Raw genomic sequence first — 17,184 nt, 5'->3', positions numbered from 1 at the left:
CTTTTAAACTGCTTTCATGGAGCCTGCTTGTAAAAGGAACTAGGCTGAGGTATATAAGAAAGTCCCAAGATACAAAACGGGAAGGCTGGGTCCTGTTTCCTGAAGCTCCTCCCCCTTTGAACTAATCAAAGACTCCAACAGAACCCGTCTGGAAACAGGATAATGGAAAGTGTCACTTATAATGGCTTTTCAAGGACTCTGGGTTTCAAAACATGACTTGTCATTTTGTCTCTATAGACATCAGAAGTATAGAGAATGGAACTTGAACGAGTTCTCTTTTCTATTCACCCAACTTTTGCTAAGAACCTGCTGCATGCAGGGTGTTTGGTTCTTGAATGAGATGGTGGCAGGGGAAAGAGAAGGAGGGAGAGAGAGAGAAAATGATCAAGTTCCATTGAAATGTTTTTCCAAGGGACTGAATGAGTATAAGGTATGAAGGACAAAGAAGAAAAGGTTGGATGTTGAATCCGTTACTGGGGAAGCTGGGGACAGGGGACATCCCCAGCTCACACTTCTACTTGGAGCTCCACACCCAGGTACCCAGCAATCATGCAGTATCTCTATTTGGAGATCTCAAAGGCACCTCAACTCTGAAAAAGTCTTAGACCAAAATGCATGATGATCACCGCCCCCGTGCCTGGCCTTTAGCCCAGTGAGTGGCACCAGCATCCAGGTCGAAGTATTACACAGAAACAAAAGCCACACCTTCTACACCCTCTGCTCTCACCAACCAAAGCCAATCCACCCATCGCCAAGTCTGTATCTCCTGTCTACATCTATACATCCGGATCAGCACCCTTTCTGGCCCAGGCCTGAGCATCAAGTATTTCTCTCTCCTGAACCATTGCTATTGTGTGACCTCTAGTCACTCTACCTCCCCATCAATCCAGCCTCTACCCAGCAGCCTCTAATCTCACTTTACCTAACTCTTAAACATTTTTTCCGTGGCTTCCCCATGCACTGGAGCCTAGTCTGGCCTCTGCCTCTCTCTCCAACCACATCCTCCACCGTGTCTGATGTAATTATCCTGCACCATGCTGGGAAGTAATTATTTACTGATTTGTGCAGATTTCTGATGGCTTTCTCCCTGATGAGGCTGAAAGCCGCCATGAAAACAGAGTCTGTCTGGTTTTATCCATAACCATCTTACATGCTATCTGATCACAAATATTTGATGACTGAATTTTCTGAAATGGCTAAGCCAATGGTTCTCCACACAGGGTGGTTGTGCCCCTCCCCCCGAGGCGATGTTTGGAAATATTTTTGGTTGTCACAGCTGCTGGCATCTACAGGTTGAGGCCAGGAATGCTGCCAGACATCCTACAATGTACAGGACAGTCCTACAAAAGTACTCAGCCCATAGTGTCACAGTTAGAAGAAAGAGAAGTATTTATATTTTGCTCATGTTGAATTGGGTTTCCCGGAGTCACGTCCTTATGGAAATACATTTGTGATGTTTCAATGCTGTGAGAGACTTAAACACACGTGCATGTGCACACACTCAACAGCCATTAAATTCCTACTGGCAGGAGATGCCTATTTTTTTTAGGGTTATTTATTTATTTTTGAGAGAGAGAGCACGAGGAGCAGAGAGAAAGGGAGAGAGAGAATCCCAAGCAGGCTGTCAGCACAGAGCCCCACACAGGACTCCAACTCACAAATGGTCAGATTATGACCTGCGTCTAAATCAAGAGTAGTAGGAGCTTAACAGACTGAGCCACCCAGGCGCCTCCAGGAAATACCTATTTTAATGGTCTCTTGTATTCCCCAGATGCCTGGCACAGAGCTGAAACTTAGTTGCTCAATGATACCTGTCTGGGAAACCTTATTTAATATAAAAAAAAAAAAGGGCCTCAAAATTGAGGACAGTCTAGAGCTGCATTAGAGGGGCCACCTTATTTCTCATGTATGACTAAAGTGTAACAAAGGCCAGGGACATCACAGGGGAGCCCCACCCACCTGTCAAGCCACACCCCTTCAGGGTCACAATGGCTAAGGCCTTAAATACCCAGACTCCTGGCCTCCGGGTCTTGCAAAGCCCCTCATTTTGGCAGAAGTTACAATGTCGACCACCCGCAGATTCAAGAGTCATGGCATGAGGAGGGGCAAGAATCGAGCTCCTCACAAGGGAGTCAAGAGAGGCGGCAGCAAAAGAAAATACCGGAAGGGCAGTCTGAAGAGTAGAAAACGGGGAGATGACTGTGAGTAAGGGAGAAGCAAGGGAGTGATCAAACATGAGGGACTTGCCCCACGGGCCCTCCTTCTTGGATCCAGTTAGCTTTTCCAGGACCCAGAATCTCAGCCTGAGAATTTCATTTCCAGCTCCGTTCCAGGCACTGAGGCGGGAAGAGGATGAATGGGGGTGTTCTAACTGGGGTCCCTGTTGTAAACCTGTCCTTCCCTTACAGCCAATCGCCATTACCGCTCCCACTTGTGATGCCACCCGCGGGCTCTGTCCTGGTGGACTTCACACAATGCCAGGCAGCGACGAGAGGACGACAGCCAGAGAAGAACCTATCGTGTGGGCAAAATGCCAATCGTGACGAAATGAGGAATGTATATGTTGGCTGTTTCTCCTCAACATCTCAATAAAACTTTGAAAAGTTGGAAAGGTTTCCTTTTGATCTTTTGGCTGGAAAATGGGCTTGGGCAGACTTGGGAAAGAATTGGCAGGTGTGAAACCGTTAGACATAATTGGAAACTATCACAGTAGTTTGTCCTTGACTCTGTCCGTGGGCCTCAGCCCTGGCGGGGCACCATCACAGTATTCAGGTGTTGAGAAGGAGCTAGAACCTGGAGACTGGCACTGATGACCGCTATTTCTGAGACCATTCTGGTTTTAGCACAACCCCAAACCATGGGCTAAACTAAAGCTAAAAGACTGGTCCCAGGAGTGGATACAGAATTCTCCATGGGCTAACGGGCAGGACCAGCAGGCTATTAGGGATGGGGAGACACCCTGGGCAGAGCCTATGGCATTCAGGCAATATGAATGTCAACTGTACCTTGACCATTCCTTCAACTCTAACTATCTCTGGCCATGGAGGTGACACCTCAGTATCCACCCATCCCCCTTGGAAGGGGCTATTTCCTTGACCTTTCCTAGGCGATATTTTCTTGACGAATGCCTCCTGTTGGAAGACAGCACCAGGGTGACACAGGGTGGAACTGAAGTTCCTATTTAAACCAAGCCACCAGGAAAGGATAGAAGGAATGAGAAGAGCCATGAGGCTGGAAGGCTGGGGAGTGTCTTGGAATTCTGCGTACTTTCGGTGAGACCATTGAGTGTGAGTCCCATGGAGGTAAGAAGGTGAATACAATGAAGGTGGTCAGAAATGTTTTTTGTTTACAAACCGTTCGTGCCAACACGTAAATGTAAAATGGAAACAAAATGGAAACAATGCTTGTAGAAACTTAATCAGCATTTTGAACCAGGTTAGCTTTTTATGGGCTGTAAACTGTTGGTATATCAGTGACACAGTTCTGAACTTGTAATGCACATGGCATGATGTGTTTCCAAAATAAATCAACGGTCTATATTCTTCTCTTGATAAAGAGCTGTATGCAATTTGTTTCTTGAATATTTTTCTTCTCTTGTACAATATTCTGACATCCTACCAGGTTTTTGTTTTCTGTTCCGTGGAACAGAATTTGTGGACACAGATTTAGAAGATCACCATTTTTTTTACATCTATAAAAAAAATAATAATAATACCAAAGAAAATACCAAAAAAAAAAAAATCTTTACCCCATGGTCTAGACATTTTCTGTCTCGACATCCTTTGGTATTAAGATTTTTCCTGTCTCCTACTGCACACTGCTCCAGACCAAAATCTTACTATCAGGCATACAGATACTTCTAACTCCTCAAACTTGTATTTCCCTCCAGTTGTCAATTTTGTAGAGAGAAAATATAAACGCACTCTTGTCTATGGTTTTAGCTCCTCTAATATTCCTTTTGTTTTGTCTCCGGGTTTGCGCAAAGCCCTGCCATCCCTAATCAGAAAGGACTGGCTCCCATTCTCTTGCGCCCTCCGAGAGCTCCTCTGCCTCCGTGTAAAGAAAGCCCGAAAGCTCCTTGCAACGTGTCAGCTTTTGCCATCCTGGATGTTAGAGACCAATTAAGGGCAGTGCAGGACTGTGCTCAGGAAGGAGTTGAACAAAGCACCATCGGGCAGGAAGCCAGTTTTACCCCCTTCTATCCCCACCTGCCCAGCCGGGCTGCTTCGGTAGCCAGGAGCTCAGGCAGACCCTGAAGTTAGCGTCACCTGGAGGCCGCCTGCTGGACCTCAGGCCCCTGCGATGTCTGTGATCCCCGGCCTCCCTTCCCCGCATTGTGCCCCTGCCCAGTGCCCAGCTCACAGCCCTGCCACTCGCTGCTGCAAATGCCTCCCTGCACAGCCCACCCCTTTGCCCCCCCCCCCCCCCCCCACTGCTCTGCCTTTTCCAGAGCGATCTGAAAGGTCCTCTCCCATAGGGAGAAGTTAAGAGTCAGGAAGATGCGAGCCCAGCGATAATGCCGATAGTGTGAAATTTACTTCTTCCCTCGAGAAACATGTTCTGACCAGGAGGAGGTTGGCCTGTGTCTGGCAGGATCCCGCACGCAGGATCCCGCAGACCCTGCACAGGGCTCAAAGGAGCGCCTTTCCCAGAGAGACTGTTCACAGAGGCAAGACCCCTGGAGCCTAGCAACGGCAGCTTTGAAGGAGCAAAAGAACAAAATAGAGGCTGCAGCCACGGGCAGAGCAGGAGCAGAGTGGAAAAACCCCGACATTTCTCTCCAGTCTCCTCCTGGTGCTTCCACTGGCCAAACTCAACCAGAAGCCAGCAGGTAAGGGATCCCAGGTGATACGGAACACAAGGCCCAGCCTCTCAGGGCATCGAGAGTCAGGTAGCTAACATGACTTTGAGGGAAGCTTTCCTCTTTAGCGTCCTATTTGTCTTCTCTTGTTTGCCGTCACGGACCGAAGTCCCTTCGGAAGTGACTGGCAGAGAGGCCCCAGACCGAGTTACTCAGGGCTCTGAACCCTCAGCTTCAACAGCATGTTGGCACATCATCTTTGCAAGACACGATTATCCCCAGACAGAACGTTCTAGTACAATGTTCTATTTCAATAATTCAACACTGAAACAATCTAACTAATTGGGGTAGAGCCCCAGGCTAGGCAGGGCAGCCAGACCCCTTGCCTGGTGACTTCAGTCTCTGCCCTCTCGGGCAGGTTGTGGAAGGAATAGCAGCCGCCAGGAAAACTCTGTTTTGCTGTAAGAACATTTTCCAGGCCCACATGCTGGAGATTTTCCAACACTAGTGTTGATTTAGTCCCTGCCCTCCAGGAACATTCATTCTGTCTCTCTGTTGACATCTTCTGCAGGCCAGCACCCACCAGGCAGGCCCATGTAGGTCACCAGCACAGGGGTCTTTCGACCCTGTGACGCTCGAAGATCTCGCCCTCTGTGTGCCTTTGCTATATCTCCCCAACCAAGGGGGACTTTTCTCCTCTCTCCAGTTTTTTTCTGGAACGTCACGTCCTGAAGTCATCACTTACTTGGCCTTTGTGGAAAGTCAAAAACTAAAAAAAAAAAAAAAAAAAAAAATTTAAAGATCTTGGCCAGAAGCCCTTCTGGGTCACCTTGACCTTCTTGTGAGCTGACTTGGATACAGGGCCTCTGCCTCACTGGCCTCAGGGTGCTACGGGAGTGGTCCCAGAGGACCCATGTGTGTGTGGGTGGAGAGAACCCAGAGGAACCGTGGGGAGAGCGTGGCTGACCCCCACCTCTTGCCCTGGGCCGCGCCAGATGACCCCGGGTGGGACCGGCGCGACTGTGCGGCCGCAGGCAAACAGGAAGTTCTGGAGAAACACTCAAGGCTGTGCTGAAGAGGTGAAGGTCCAGAAACCGCAGCTGGGAGGGGACTCTGTGTGCCCTGGGGGTAGTCGGTGCAAGTCAGACGTGGCCTGGGGCTCTGCTGTCCGGTCACCCAAAGGTCCTGTCCTTCAAGACCGGAGGAGAGCCGCCGCCTGCCTCCGCAGTCCGGGCGCTCGCTCTCCAGGCGCACTCTGGGGAAAGAACCGAGTGGAGCAGGGTGTTAATGGCCAACCTCCAGGAGCCCCGGTCTCAGTCACCTCGCCAGGCTGAAGAGCGGGGAAGTAGGTTACTTCTCTTCGAGAGAGTCTCTTCTCACTTCTGCCCCCCCCCCCCCGCAAGCCACTCTCCCTCTCGAACTTCTCATCAGTCTGACCTTGAGATCTCGCCCTCATCTGAGCCCTGCGGCCATTCTTACCTTTTAGCTCAGTGTCCCGGAAGTGGGACAGGCGACAGTTGTCTCCGTGCAGCATTATACCAGGGAAAGGGGCCAGCGTCTACATTCCATCAAGGCCAGTCCTCCTGTTTTGTGACCTTGATCTGTCTATCAGTCCTGCTCTAGTGCAAGCCTTGCATGCCTCCTCTCCTACAGCTGGAGCCATTTCACCCCGACCTGTGGCCCAGCTCCACCAACACCGTAAACCAGCCTGGCTCAGGCAGAAGCGTGAGTGAGGAATCTCTGGGCAGGCAGTCTCCTGACCCTTTAGCCTAGGCCAGGTCCCACATCTCTCTATGGCTTGCTTTGCACGCCTGTAAAATGTAGGAGTTGGGCATGATCTCGTCTCTCCAGCTAGACTGTAAAGTCCTGGACAGAGCGAAGCCATCCACAGGTGAGGGACAGAGGGATCGCATCCGGACACACGCACAGCCATTGTTTCTCGGGAAACAAGTCAACGAATCCACTTCTTAACCTAATATGCTATGAAAAATAAAATCTGAGCATGGATGTCAGTCAAAAGGAGCGGGGACCGAATAATAAACTCAGTGATTAGGATCATGTTAAGTTGTTCCATTTGCAACAGGAAAGTATGTCTGTAATTAATTCGCTGTAAAGTCCTCGGGCCTAACACACAGGTGGCTTTTATTGAAAAGACAAAGAGATGGAATTTTACAATGTGCTGAGGTCCTCTGCAAAAGTGACTCAAAATGGAAGCTTTCAAGAAGAGAAGGGGCTGGAAACTGGACCTTGATGTATTGACTTACTGTTTCCTTCGGGAACACAGAAGAACAATAACACACCGGCTTATACAAAAAGCTTCTGAAACTTTCACATGCGTAGAACCACCTGGAATCAGAGAAAATTCAGATTCCGAGTTCGCAGGTCAGGTTGGGGATGGGGGTGGGGGTGGGGACAGAGATTCCTCATTTCTAAGGAGCTCCCAGGTGGTGCGGATGAGTAGGTGAGGGGCAAGGAGACACAGAGGTCTCTTCGGAAGCTCAGCTCTGCCCACACTTGCAAGGCAATCACGGCCCCCTCTCTGGGGCTCTCTCTCAGAGTCCTTTCCAATCCTTCCAACAAGAAGAAGTCCTAAGATTCTAAAGGAGAAGATTAAAGAAATGTCGCCCAGCAGTGGCTGGCAACTTCCCTCCTAGGAACACAAAGCATCCTAGAGTCTGGATAAAGGGCTTTCTCTGCCACCTCAGGGCAGCACATGGGGAGTGTATCTCCCAGGGAGATCATAGAAAGGAAGTGAGTGAAGGGGTGACAAAAAGCGCAGGAAACAGTGAGTCCTCTCCCACCTTGGCCACGCCTGGATGCCACCCCTGGTTTGACTACTTAATTCTTCTTCTTTTCCTTTTCTACTTATTTGCCGCCCTTAGCTCCAGAGCCCGAGCCAGACCACAGCCCTCTTGCTGCTCAAAGTAGGCATCCGTTTGCGTTTGGTGGAGAGCAACAGAAACAACCTGAAAGAGGGGTAAATGGAGTGTACTGGAAGTATGAAGAACCGTCCAGAGAATGGAAGGCAAAACTGAACAACCGGGCCTCACGATGGGAGCCAGGCAGGAAGCTGAAGAGACTCAAATCACTCTCTTCGCAGTGCAGTGGCACCAATTGTTTTCCATTCTTACATCACTCCCCTAAAAAAGTCAGGGTCTCAGGAGAGAGAGAATGATGGTCAAGTTTGGGTTGTGGTGGGGCGGGGCTGGTCCTGAAAGGAAAATGGGAGGACAGTTACCGAAGAAGAGAAGATGTATACCAGGCGGTCAGGTGCAACGATGCCCGCTGCAGAGTGCAAAACACTCCTTCCCTGCAGTGTATACAATTCCCGGGCACCCGCCAGGAGGCTAAAATAGCATCTGAGCGAGCACACAACAGCCACTCTCTGGAATCCCTTAACCTGTGAACACTTTGATAAAAGGCAGCTTTTCCTGTGAAACTGCCATCTTAGCTCAAAGAATTTACTCAGAACCTACGTACTTTCATGGCCAGAACTGGAAGCGGGATTTATTCTCAGCTCCGTTTTTTCCCCCCACCTAGAACATTTTCACTACGTCGAAACAGTTAGCAGCAGACGGGATGGCAAGGACAGAGAGTCACAGAGCTATGCTGGTGCTGCTGCTCACACCTCAGCAAAAGTAAACATGCCCGGGAGCCATGGATTGTAGGGAAGTGTCAGGAGGCAGACTGTGATCTCCATGAAAGTCAAGAACACAGACATGCAAATTTGGGGTGTAAAGGAGGCCGACCTTCCCCTGCCTGACTCCTAAGAAGAATGATTTCCCTCCTTCCACTCCAGGTGTCCAGGCAGCAAGCCATGTTGTGGCTGATTTAGCAGAGAGAAGCTCCCTCAGGTTTGGGTCTACACCGTCCAGTATGGGGGCCACGGGGCACAGATAGCTACCGAGCACTTGGAACGTGGCTGGTTCGAAGTGACAGGGTGTCGGTGGTAACATACAGGCTGCCTTTCAAAGACTTAATAGGAACAAAAGAATGTAAGATAGCTCGTTAATAATTTTTACATGGATTGTATATTGAAACATTTTAGACATCATCAGTTACATAAAATAACTGAAATTAATTTTACTTTTTCTTTTTTTATTTAAAAAAATTTTTTAAATGTTTTTATTTATTTTTGCACAGAGAGAGACAGAGCATGAGCAGGGGAGGGGCAGAGAGAAGGGGAGACACAGAATCCGAAGCAGGCTCCAGGCTCCGAGCTGTCAGCACAGAGCCCGACGCGGGGCTTGAACCCACGGAGTGTGAGATCATCACCTGAGCTGAAGTCGGACGCTCAACCGACTGAGCCACCTGGGCGCCCCATCTCTTTTTTTGATTTTCAAATGTGGCTGCTGGAAAACTGAACATCACAAATGTGACTGGCATTATATTTTTATTGGACGGAACTAGCCTCGGGTCACCTGGATTTTTACCTTGGTAATGGCGTGTTGCCCCATTCTTTCTGCCTTTTTCATTTAGAGCAGAGCCTACTAAGCCGGGGTCTGTTCCAAGCAAGCACTACAGAGAAATGAACAAAATCCACTGTCCACCTTCACCTTTCCCCACTCCTTATCTCACACACACACACACACACACACACACACGAAGACAAACATTAGAGAAGAAAAATTCAAAGTGGAGGCACACAGCTTAAATTCTCAGTATATTGTTTCCTATATATTTGTTTTAAATTAATAGATTTTGGGGAAGTTTTACCTCCAGGAATAATAATAATAGTAATACACTTACGCTTTCCCTTGAGATCTTTATACATATTAGCTTCACCCTCCCCTCAACCTCGGGGACTAGGTAGTATTTCATGACCTCTGTTTTAGAGATAAGAAACAGGAAGTCAAGAAATCTGTGCAAGGTGTCTGTGCACTCAACCACCTTGCTCTCAGACGTGGAGGAACTGAGTCCTCCAGGCTAGAAAAGACACACTTACAGTGGCCCAGATAGTGACAGAAGCTGAACTAGAACTCTATTTTGCCACCTGCATCGCCCTAGTCTCCTGACCCCTGACACCAGACTACCACATCAATCCAAGGTGAAGGGGCATGTGACAGTAGACTAGGATGTTTGGGAGTGGCAGACAGAGTGCAGTCGGCACAGACATTTCTCATCGCCCTTGACCTAGTAAAAGCGGAGCCATTTGATTCAAATCCGAAGCAATGAACCCTAACAGGAAAAAACAAAGGGTTTGACATCAGCCAGTTCTAGACTCAGTCTTGCTACAACTGCCTAATAGTTACAGGACCTTGAACTAGTTTTGCAACTTCTCTGAATTTCTGTCACCAGCTGAGTAAAATTGGGTTAAGAATACCTCCTTCTGGGTTCACCAGGAGGATCCATATGCAAAGCAACCTGCACTGATCCCCGTATATCGCGAGTGCTTTGTAAATACCCGTTCCTCTCCAGACCACCCCTGCCCTTGACTTCAGCTGGAGCCAAACAGGGACCCCTGACATTTCTGCATAAGGTCTACATAGGACTGAAATAAGCACGTAGGTCTCAGCGGTGGCCGGAGGCCCTGAGGAACAGAAACATCCATGCTGTTTGCAACCCAGCAAGTCAGGTGAGGGTTGCAGCCTCGAGATGCACCCCACAGCCTCACCCCGTTGCTGGAAAGAAAGAGGAGGGTCGTGAGCTCTAGCCTGAGTCACAGAAGCCCTTTGTGTCTCCCAGGAGAGGGGTGGGCCCCAGGCTGGGGGGGGGGGCGGAGTGTGGTGGGTGGGGTGATCTGGCAGCCTGGATTTCATCTAAGAAAGGCTGGCCTGATGCCCAGGCCCCCGTGTTGCAAGGGCTGGTGGAGGCGCCCCTGTGAGCTGGGAACAACAGGTGCAGACAAAGAGCGAATGTGGAAAAAGAGAAGACGTCTCTTCCCCATTTCTTTCAGCTTGCAGTTTAATTAATTAAAACTCATTTTTAAAGCTATGGCACTTAAAGAGGTCCTGCTTTCCATGCCTCTGTTTCCTCAACTAAAAGACAGGCTCTCAAAATGTCATAGAACCCTCAGAAGTTCCTCTTGGGGGGCACCTGGGTGGCTCAATCAGGTAAGCATCAGACTCTTGGTTTCGATTCAGGTCATGATCTCACGGTTGGTGGGATCGAGCCCCACATCGAGCTCTGCGCTGATAGCAGGGAGCCCTGCTTGGGATTGTCTCTCTCTCTCTCCCTCTCTCTCTCTCTCCCTCTCTCAAAATAAATTAAAAAAAAAAAAAAAAAAGATGGGGCCATCTTCTGCTCCTCTCTGCCCACAGTGCAGACTATCCCTCACCTCTACCAAACAGCTGGGAAGCAGACGGGTGAGACCCCAAGACTCCTAGAGACAAGAAGGCACCTTCTTTTCACATCTGCTTGACTTCCTATGGTTTCAGCTGCACGGTAATTAAGCCGGAGGTGAAGGGGAAACTCCCCTCTGGAAAGAGATCTCTTTCATTTCTCGCTGTCACCTTGCTGACATCCCTCCCTTATTTTAAAACACAGCTCCCAGAATTTTTCTCCTAATCAACCCAGCCAGAAATGAATGGGCTTTATCACGTCTCAGTTTCTAGCTTCCTGTGTTTGCCCTTCTAGAAGTCCTCACTGAATACAGTAATAATACAGCTGTTGGGATACGGTCTCAAGGCCCTAAAGAAGCATAATTCCCCTGAAGACTGACCAGCATCAGCTTGTCTCATCCATGTCGCTCACTACGGGACCACACAGGGTGGGACAATGTCCTCCCCACTAAATCAGTGAGGGTTTATTGGATGTCTACTCTGCACCCAGAAGTATATTTTATTTGTACATTTCTACATCCATTCAGGACAGCATCCACTGTTCCAGAAATGTCTATAGAGTGAAAGGCCGTTATGCTATGGTGGTACTTACGTTGAAAGAGTGGTCCCTGGTCCCATCTGTGTGTTTCAGGGCATATGCCCTTAAGGCGAGCAAGGTTATCAACACCGAAGAAGCAGGGATTCACCAAGAGCGTGTTATGTACCTGAAAGACACAGACTATTGTCCTGGGCCCTGCAGGGTATACACCAGGAGTTCCCACTTTTGCTGGGTCCACAACAACTAAATTCTAAATGTATCCATTTGGCTAAAGAGAGAAGGGAAAGGCTCTATGAACCCAGACCGGCACTCAAGGCCTGAACACGCTCATGAGGGCAAGCAGCATGATGTTTCATAGGTCACTGTGTGTGTCCTTCCCCCAGCACAGTGCCTGGCCTGTAATAGTTGCTCAACAGTCGTGTTGAAGAGATGGACAGATGGACGAGACGACGCTGCTGGCGGCGACCGCGTATGTCCCTCTTACGATGGAAGAAAAGAAAGAAGAACGTTGCAGTTAGAAGGGACTACAGAGCAGCCTTTCATGTTTACATTAAAAAAAAAAAAAATGAGGGCCAAGGCCACACAGCGGACTGAAAAGGGGCAGCGAAACAGCCTGGGAGCCCGGGATGCCCTCATTCTGACAAAAAGAGAAAAGAACGGTGAGTAGAAGGGGTTGTTAGGGCAGCCCTCTTACCGGCCCTTCTCCCACTGTGGACTAGGTCACGTCCGCCTTTACACTGTCAACACACACGCACCGTCTTCGATAGCCCTTTTCACAGTCACGATTTTATTCACAGTTCTCTGATTGGATGCTTTCTGAAGCTGGAGGTCACGGTTTGGGTTCGGGTCTCTCTCCCCGCCCAGAGTATCCCCTACATCCACCTGAATCACACAAAAAGACATTTGTTACATACATGAATTTATTAACTAGATATTCCTTCTCAATTACACGTTCAGTTTTTCGTGGAGGCAGGAGGGCTGTCAATTAGTCTTTGAGAAAACAGATTAGATCTGAAGAGGGTTGAGTTGGGAGCTGGTGATCTAGTGGGGATTGAGAAAACTGTAGGCTGTCAGAGCAACGTGAAGACTCAGGGCCGTAGAAGACGGGGCAGGGGAGTGGTGTCCATCAAAGCTCAGACGAATGCTAATCTGAGCAGAGAGAGCAAACTCGAAGGAGTTGCTCCAGAGTCCGGGTCTGGGGAAGACAGGAATGTGGAACATTCTGCTAGTGGAGCTGACACTAAGCAACCAGCCTGCTGTGGTCAAGTGGCAGCCGGGAGAAAAGTTTAGACCTGAATTTGGGAAGGTTTGTGCCTACGGCACCACTAGAAAGAACACCACCTAGCGTCGTCCAGCCTCGGGACTAAGAGAGGGGGCAGAGACAGCCAGCCACTGAAACAGAAGCCTGACATTTTTTATTCTGGTTGTGCTAAGTTGTACCAACCTGTGTGCCCTATAAAACGTCCCCCAGTTTATAGCGTGTGTACGGAGATTTTGTGCCTTAACCAGAAAACCGAGAGCAGTATCATGAGGCTAATTCATCTTCAAAGAAAGCTTTAGATTTAGAACATGAGTGAGGAGCCAGGTCCTGGTTCTAAGATCTAGCCTGAGGAAGAAAATTGTGATGAACTAAATAATGCGACCGAGTCATGTAGGCACCTATAAACTGTGAGAGGAGCCGCGGGCTGCATCTGGGTTGTCCAGGCAAAAACTCAGACCCTGAGATTTTTCACTCTGAAATGTAGAAGTGGAAAACAAAAAAACAAAAAAAACAAAAACAAAACAAAAAAAAAAAAAGCCAATCCACTAAAAACGCAAAAGGCCAACCAGAAATTCTACCGGTAGACATCTATTCTAGAAAAATATGTATATTTCTACACAAGAAGGGTTCAATAATGGTCATAGCAATGCTGAAAGTTAACAAGACTGTATCAGAGAGTGATTTCATAAAAGTGAGCCAGCTAAAGTCTAATATGAGTCTCACATGAGTACCCTAGGGGACTAGACAAATAAAGTAAATGACATCTATACCATGATATATTCTATAGCAGTTAAAATGTAGATCCATATGTATAGGTGCATAGATCCGCATATACATGTTCGTATTGGTATGGAGAGATCTCTAAGACATTATTAGATGGGGGAAGAAGCAAATGAGATAATACCTAAGGTAGAGTCCCCTTTAAATTTAACATTGAATTTTTATATGTAAAAATAAGGTGTGTGTGTGTCTGTGTATGTATACACACACACATATATGTATGCATATGTGTATATTTGCAGCACACACAATCACTCATACATATACATGTACACACGCACACACAATTTTGTACATTTTTTAAATATTTGCATTAAGCTGTTGACAGTGACCATCTCTGGGGAGAAGAATGAAATTAAGGGGTGAACAAAGAAGACTTTAGTTTTGGCTATACTGTTTGAGTTTTATTACATATTACTTCTGTAATCGGTTTTTTTTTAATTTCTTCAAGCTGTAAGCAATTTCTATCTGGCACAAGATGGAAACATCGACAGCCCTTCAGTATAGACAATCTCTTTGTTCTGAGGAAATTGTTCAAGTGAGGATTTTAATAATATAAATGGAAAACAAAGACTGGCTTCTGCACTCAAAATGTGATTTCCAGGAGAAAAAGTTCTTGGCAGGGGGAGGGGATAATATTCCCTGTCTAATATGTCCCTGTGTTGGAGTAGAGCTAATTGGACTGGATGATTTGTGAGCACATGCATCCTAGCTAAGAAAAATATGAGGACCCATGGGGTGTCTGGGTGGCTCAGTAGGTGGAACATCCAACTCTTGATTTCTGCTCAAGTCATGATCTTAGGGTTGTATGATTAAGCCCCATGGATTCTCTCTCTCTCTCTCTACTCCTCTCCCTCACTTGTGTTCTCTCTCCCTCTCTCTAAAAACATTAAAAATAATAATAAAATAAATTTTAAAAAGAAAAAGAAATGAGGACCCAGAAGGATGATGGGGCACCTATGTCTCACCCAACAGCAGCATGCTCTGGGCTAGAAGTTTGAGGACAAGAGGTTTGGAATATTTTCACAAGATCTTTCATGAGGCCCTGGCTGCAAACTCAGTCTTTCTATGCCCAGATGACTAAATGAAACCTTGAGTCACAAAGACAGCCTTCCTCACTGCCCTGTGTGAAAAGACTCTGGGCCTGAAGGCTGCTGTCTTCCTCACTCTCTTTTGGTCTCTTATTTATTCAGACTGATGGAAGCCAGCTGCTGTGTTGCAAGGTGCCACGCAGAGAATGATAACATGGCAAGTAACTTAGGGAGGCTTCTGGCCATTGGTCGATGGAGAACTGAAGTTCTTGGTCTCACAGCCTGCGAAAAACAAAATCCTGACAAGTGAACTTGTTGAATGAACTTGGAAGCAGATCCTTGCCCGAGCAAGCCTTCCAACGAGGATGCAGCCTTTCCTAGCACCTTGATGGCAGTATTATGAGAGACTCTGAGCCAGAGGACCCAGGGAAGACCCATAGAAACTATGAAATAATGTGCTCCTAGTTTTGTGTCACTAAGTTTTGAGGTAATTCCTTACACAGCAATAGACAATTAATACATTCAGCCTGGAAGTAAAGAGGCTTGGGTCCTTTTCCTGATCCCTATCAGTATCTTACAATGAATCTTTAGGCAAGTACTTCTCCCTCTCTGGAAATCCATCAGCCTCCTCTCCTAGGAAGAGGCATGTGGGAAAGATGCTCTCTAAAAATGCTTTTCAACTCTCAAACTTTATGCATCTGTGACAATTCCCGACACAATCTCCCAAATCTTTTCCCATGCCCCCCTACGGCCACTCTACACTCTTCTCACACCTGACCCCCTGCCAGTTCTTCCTTGGGGCTCTATTATCCCCACTTTCTTCAGTCCTGCAGTGAAAGACAAGAGATCTTACTGGGGCACAGAGGCCCAGCCGAGACCTTTACTGGGACCCCAGGAGCTGAAGCAAGAGGGGACAATGCTGCTCTACACCGTTTATTAATTGCTCCCACCTTCGAGACTCTTACCGACCACTACTGACGGCCATGCCTCAGCCCTCTGTCCCCTTTCAACTTTCATGACAATCCATATCACATCCGCTTCTGTGTTCCTCAGAAGGGAACTCCAAGAGGCCCTAAAAGCCTGTCACCTGACTTTTAGAAACACCTGGACCCAGAGTCAACCAAGCACAGTGAGTCGAGGAAACAGCATCTCAGGGGACCAGGCCCTTCTGTCTAGAATGCTGACATAGTGCTTTCTCTAGAACATCTGGTTTGGCTCCAGGGGGAAACAATGCACAGGACTTAGGAGGAGGCAAAGAGGTCATCTGGAGGGTGAGGATTGCCTGGGGAGTTCAGACTCCAGAGCTCAAACTTCTGTAATCCTCCTGGATTGTCTCAGTGTTATGGGAACAGGATCCAAGTCTAAGCCTCAGTTTATCTTCTTATGAATTGGAAAGAAATCCCTGAGAGATATCTCTGGCATTTGTACTAAATTCTTTCTTCCTACCCACACTCTACAACCCCTCTCCTCACACCTTCCCCTTTAAACTTCACCCCTCCCCACGAATCTTAGAGGACTCTCAACGTCCCGGAAAAAGTTTGAGGGAAGAAGATTCTGCTCTCCTAAAGGTAGTAGGCATGGAAAGAAAAGCTGCTAGTGACATGTAAATACAGAATCTCTGCCTCTACTGTTTTCTGTTCTGTCACCTTGAGAACACTTGTCCATGCAGCCCAACATAATAACCAACAGGTACTGGCAGCCATGGTGGTGGCATTGGTGTTCTCTAGAAGAGGAAATGAGACACAGAAGAAGAATTAACTTTTTCAGAGTGCACTTTAATTCCTTTTTGCTCCACCTGCATCCGTGAAGGTAAAGAGGCTGAGTTGTCCATTCACGTCCAGAATAGCACGTGGCCAGAAGAGGCGATGCCTTTACCTGCTGCCTCTTTTGACTTCATGTAAAAGAACATCTGACTTGAATAGCTTAAATTTTAAAGGGAATGCCTTGGCTCATTTAATTAAGAAGGCGACAGGTATACTGGCTTCGGCAGTTTCACTTAGAACCTATTCCCTTTCTATCTCTCTGACCTAACTTCGGTTTCCTCTTAACACTAGTTCCCTTATTGTTTTTAAGATGGTGGCCAGGAGCTCCCAAAATTATGAGCTTCCTCGTTCACGTCTGGAAGAAATGCAGGAGCATCTTTGTCCCAGCATTCCCAGCAAAAGTCCTGAGATTCACTCAGACTTGACTACTCTAAGATGCGAACCACTTCCGAAATCATCATCATTGGCAGCAGGTAGGATGTCCTATTTGACTCCCACTGGACCAGTTTGACTAGGATCCCACTGACCAAGTCCCACCGGGCTTATTTATTTCCAAATAAAACTGGAGCACTGGGGAAAGAGGAAGGGAAAATGGATGCTGTGAGATAACCAACTAGTATCTGTAACAGATACAAAGTGGTTTTTTCAAGTTCAGAGCCCCAGGGTGGGTTGGTTGGTGGGTGGGTTGGTTAGTTGGTTTTAAAGCTTTATATTTTTTATTTGTTTTTT

The 17,184-nt window shown here is 47.6% G+C and overlaps 1 protein-coding gene across 1 annotated transcript; it reads left to right on the top strand.

Moving 5' to 3' along the window:
- Positions 1-2,025: 2,025 nt before the first annotated feature.
- Positions 2,026-2,607, top strand: TNP1 (transition protein 1). The gene is made up of 2 exons (XM_045475146.1): positions 2,026-2,201; positions 2,409-2,607. Exons 1-2 carry the CDS (start codon positions 2,063-2,065, stop codon positions 2,435-2,437), a joined length of 168 nt encoding a protein of 55 aa, XP_045331102.1. The 5' UTR covers positions 2,026-2,062; the 3' UTR covers positions 2,438-2,607.
- The last annotated feature ends 14,577 nt before the right edge of the window (positions 2,608-17,184 follow it).

Source organism: Leopardus geoffroyi, chromosome C1 (genome assembly GCF_018350155.1).
Source record: "Leopardus geoffroyi isolate Oge1 chromosome C1, O.geoffroyi_Oge1_pat1.0, whole genome shotgun sequence".
Lineage (NCBI taxonomy): Eukaryota > Metazoa > Chordata > Mammalia > Carnivora > Felidae > Leopardus > Leopardus geoffroyi.
This window is presented reverse-complemented; position numbering and strand designations above follow the sequence as displayed.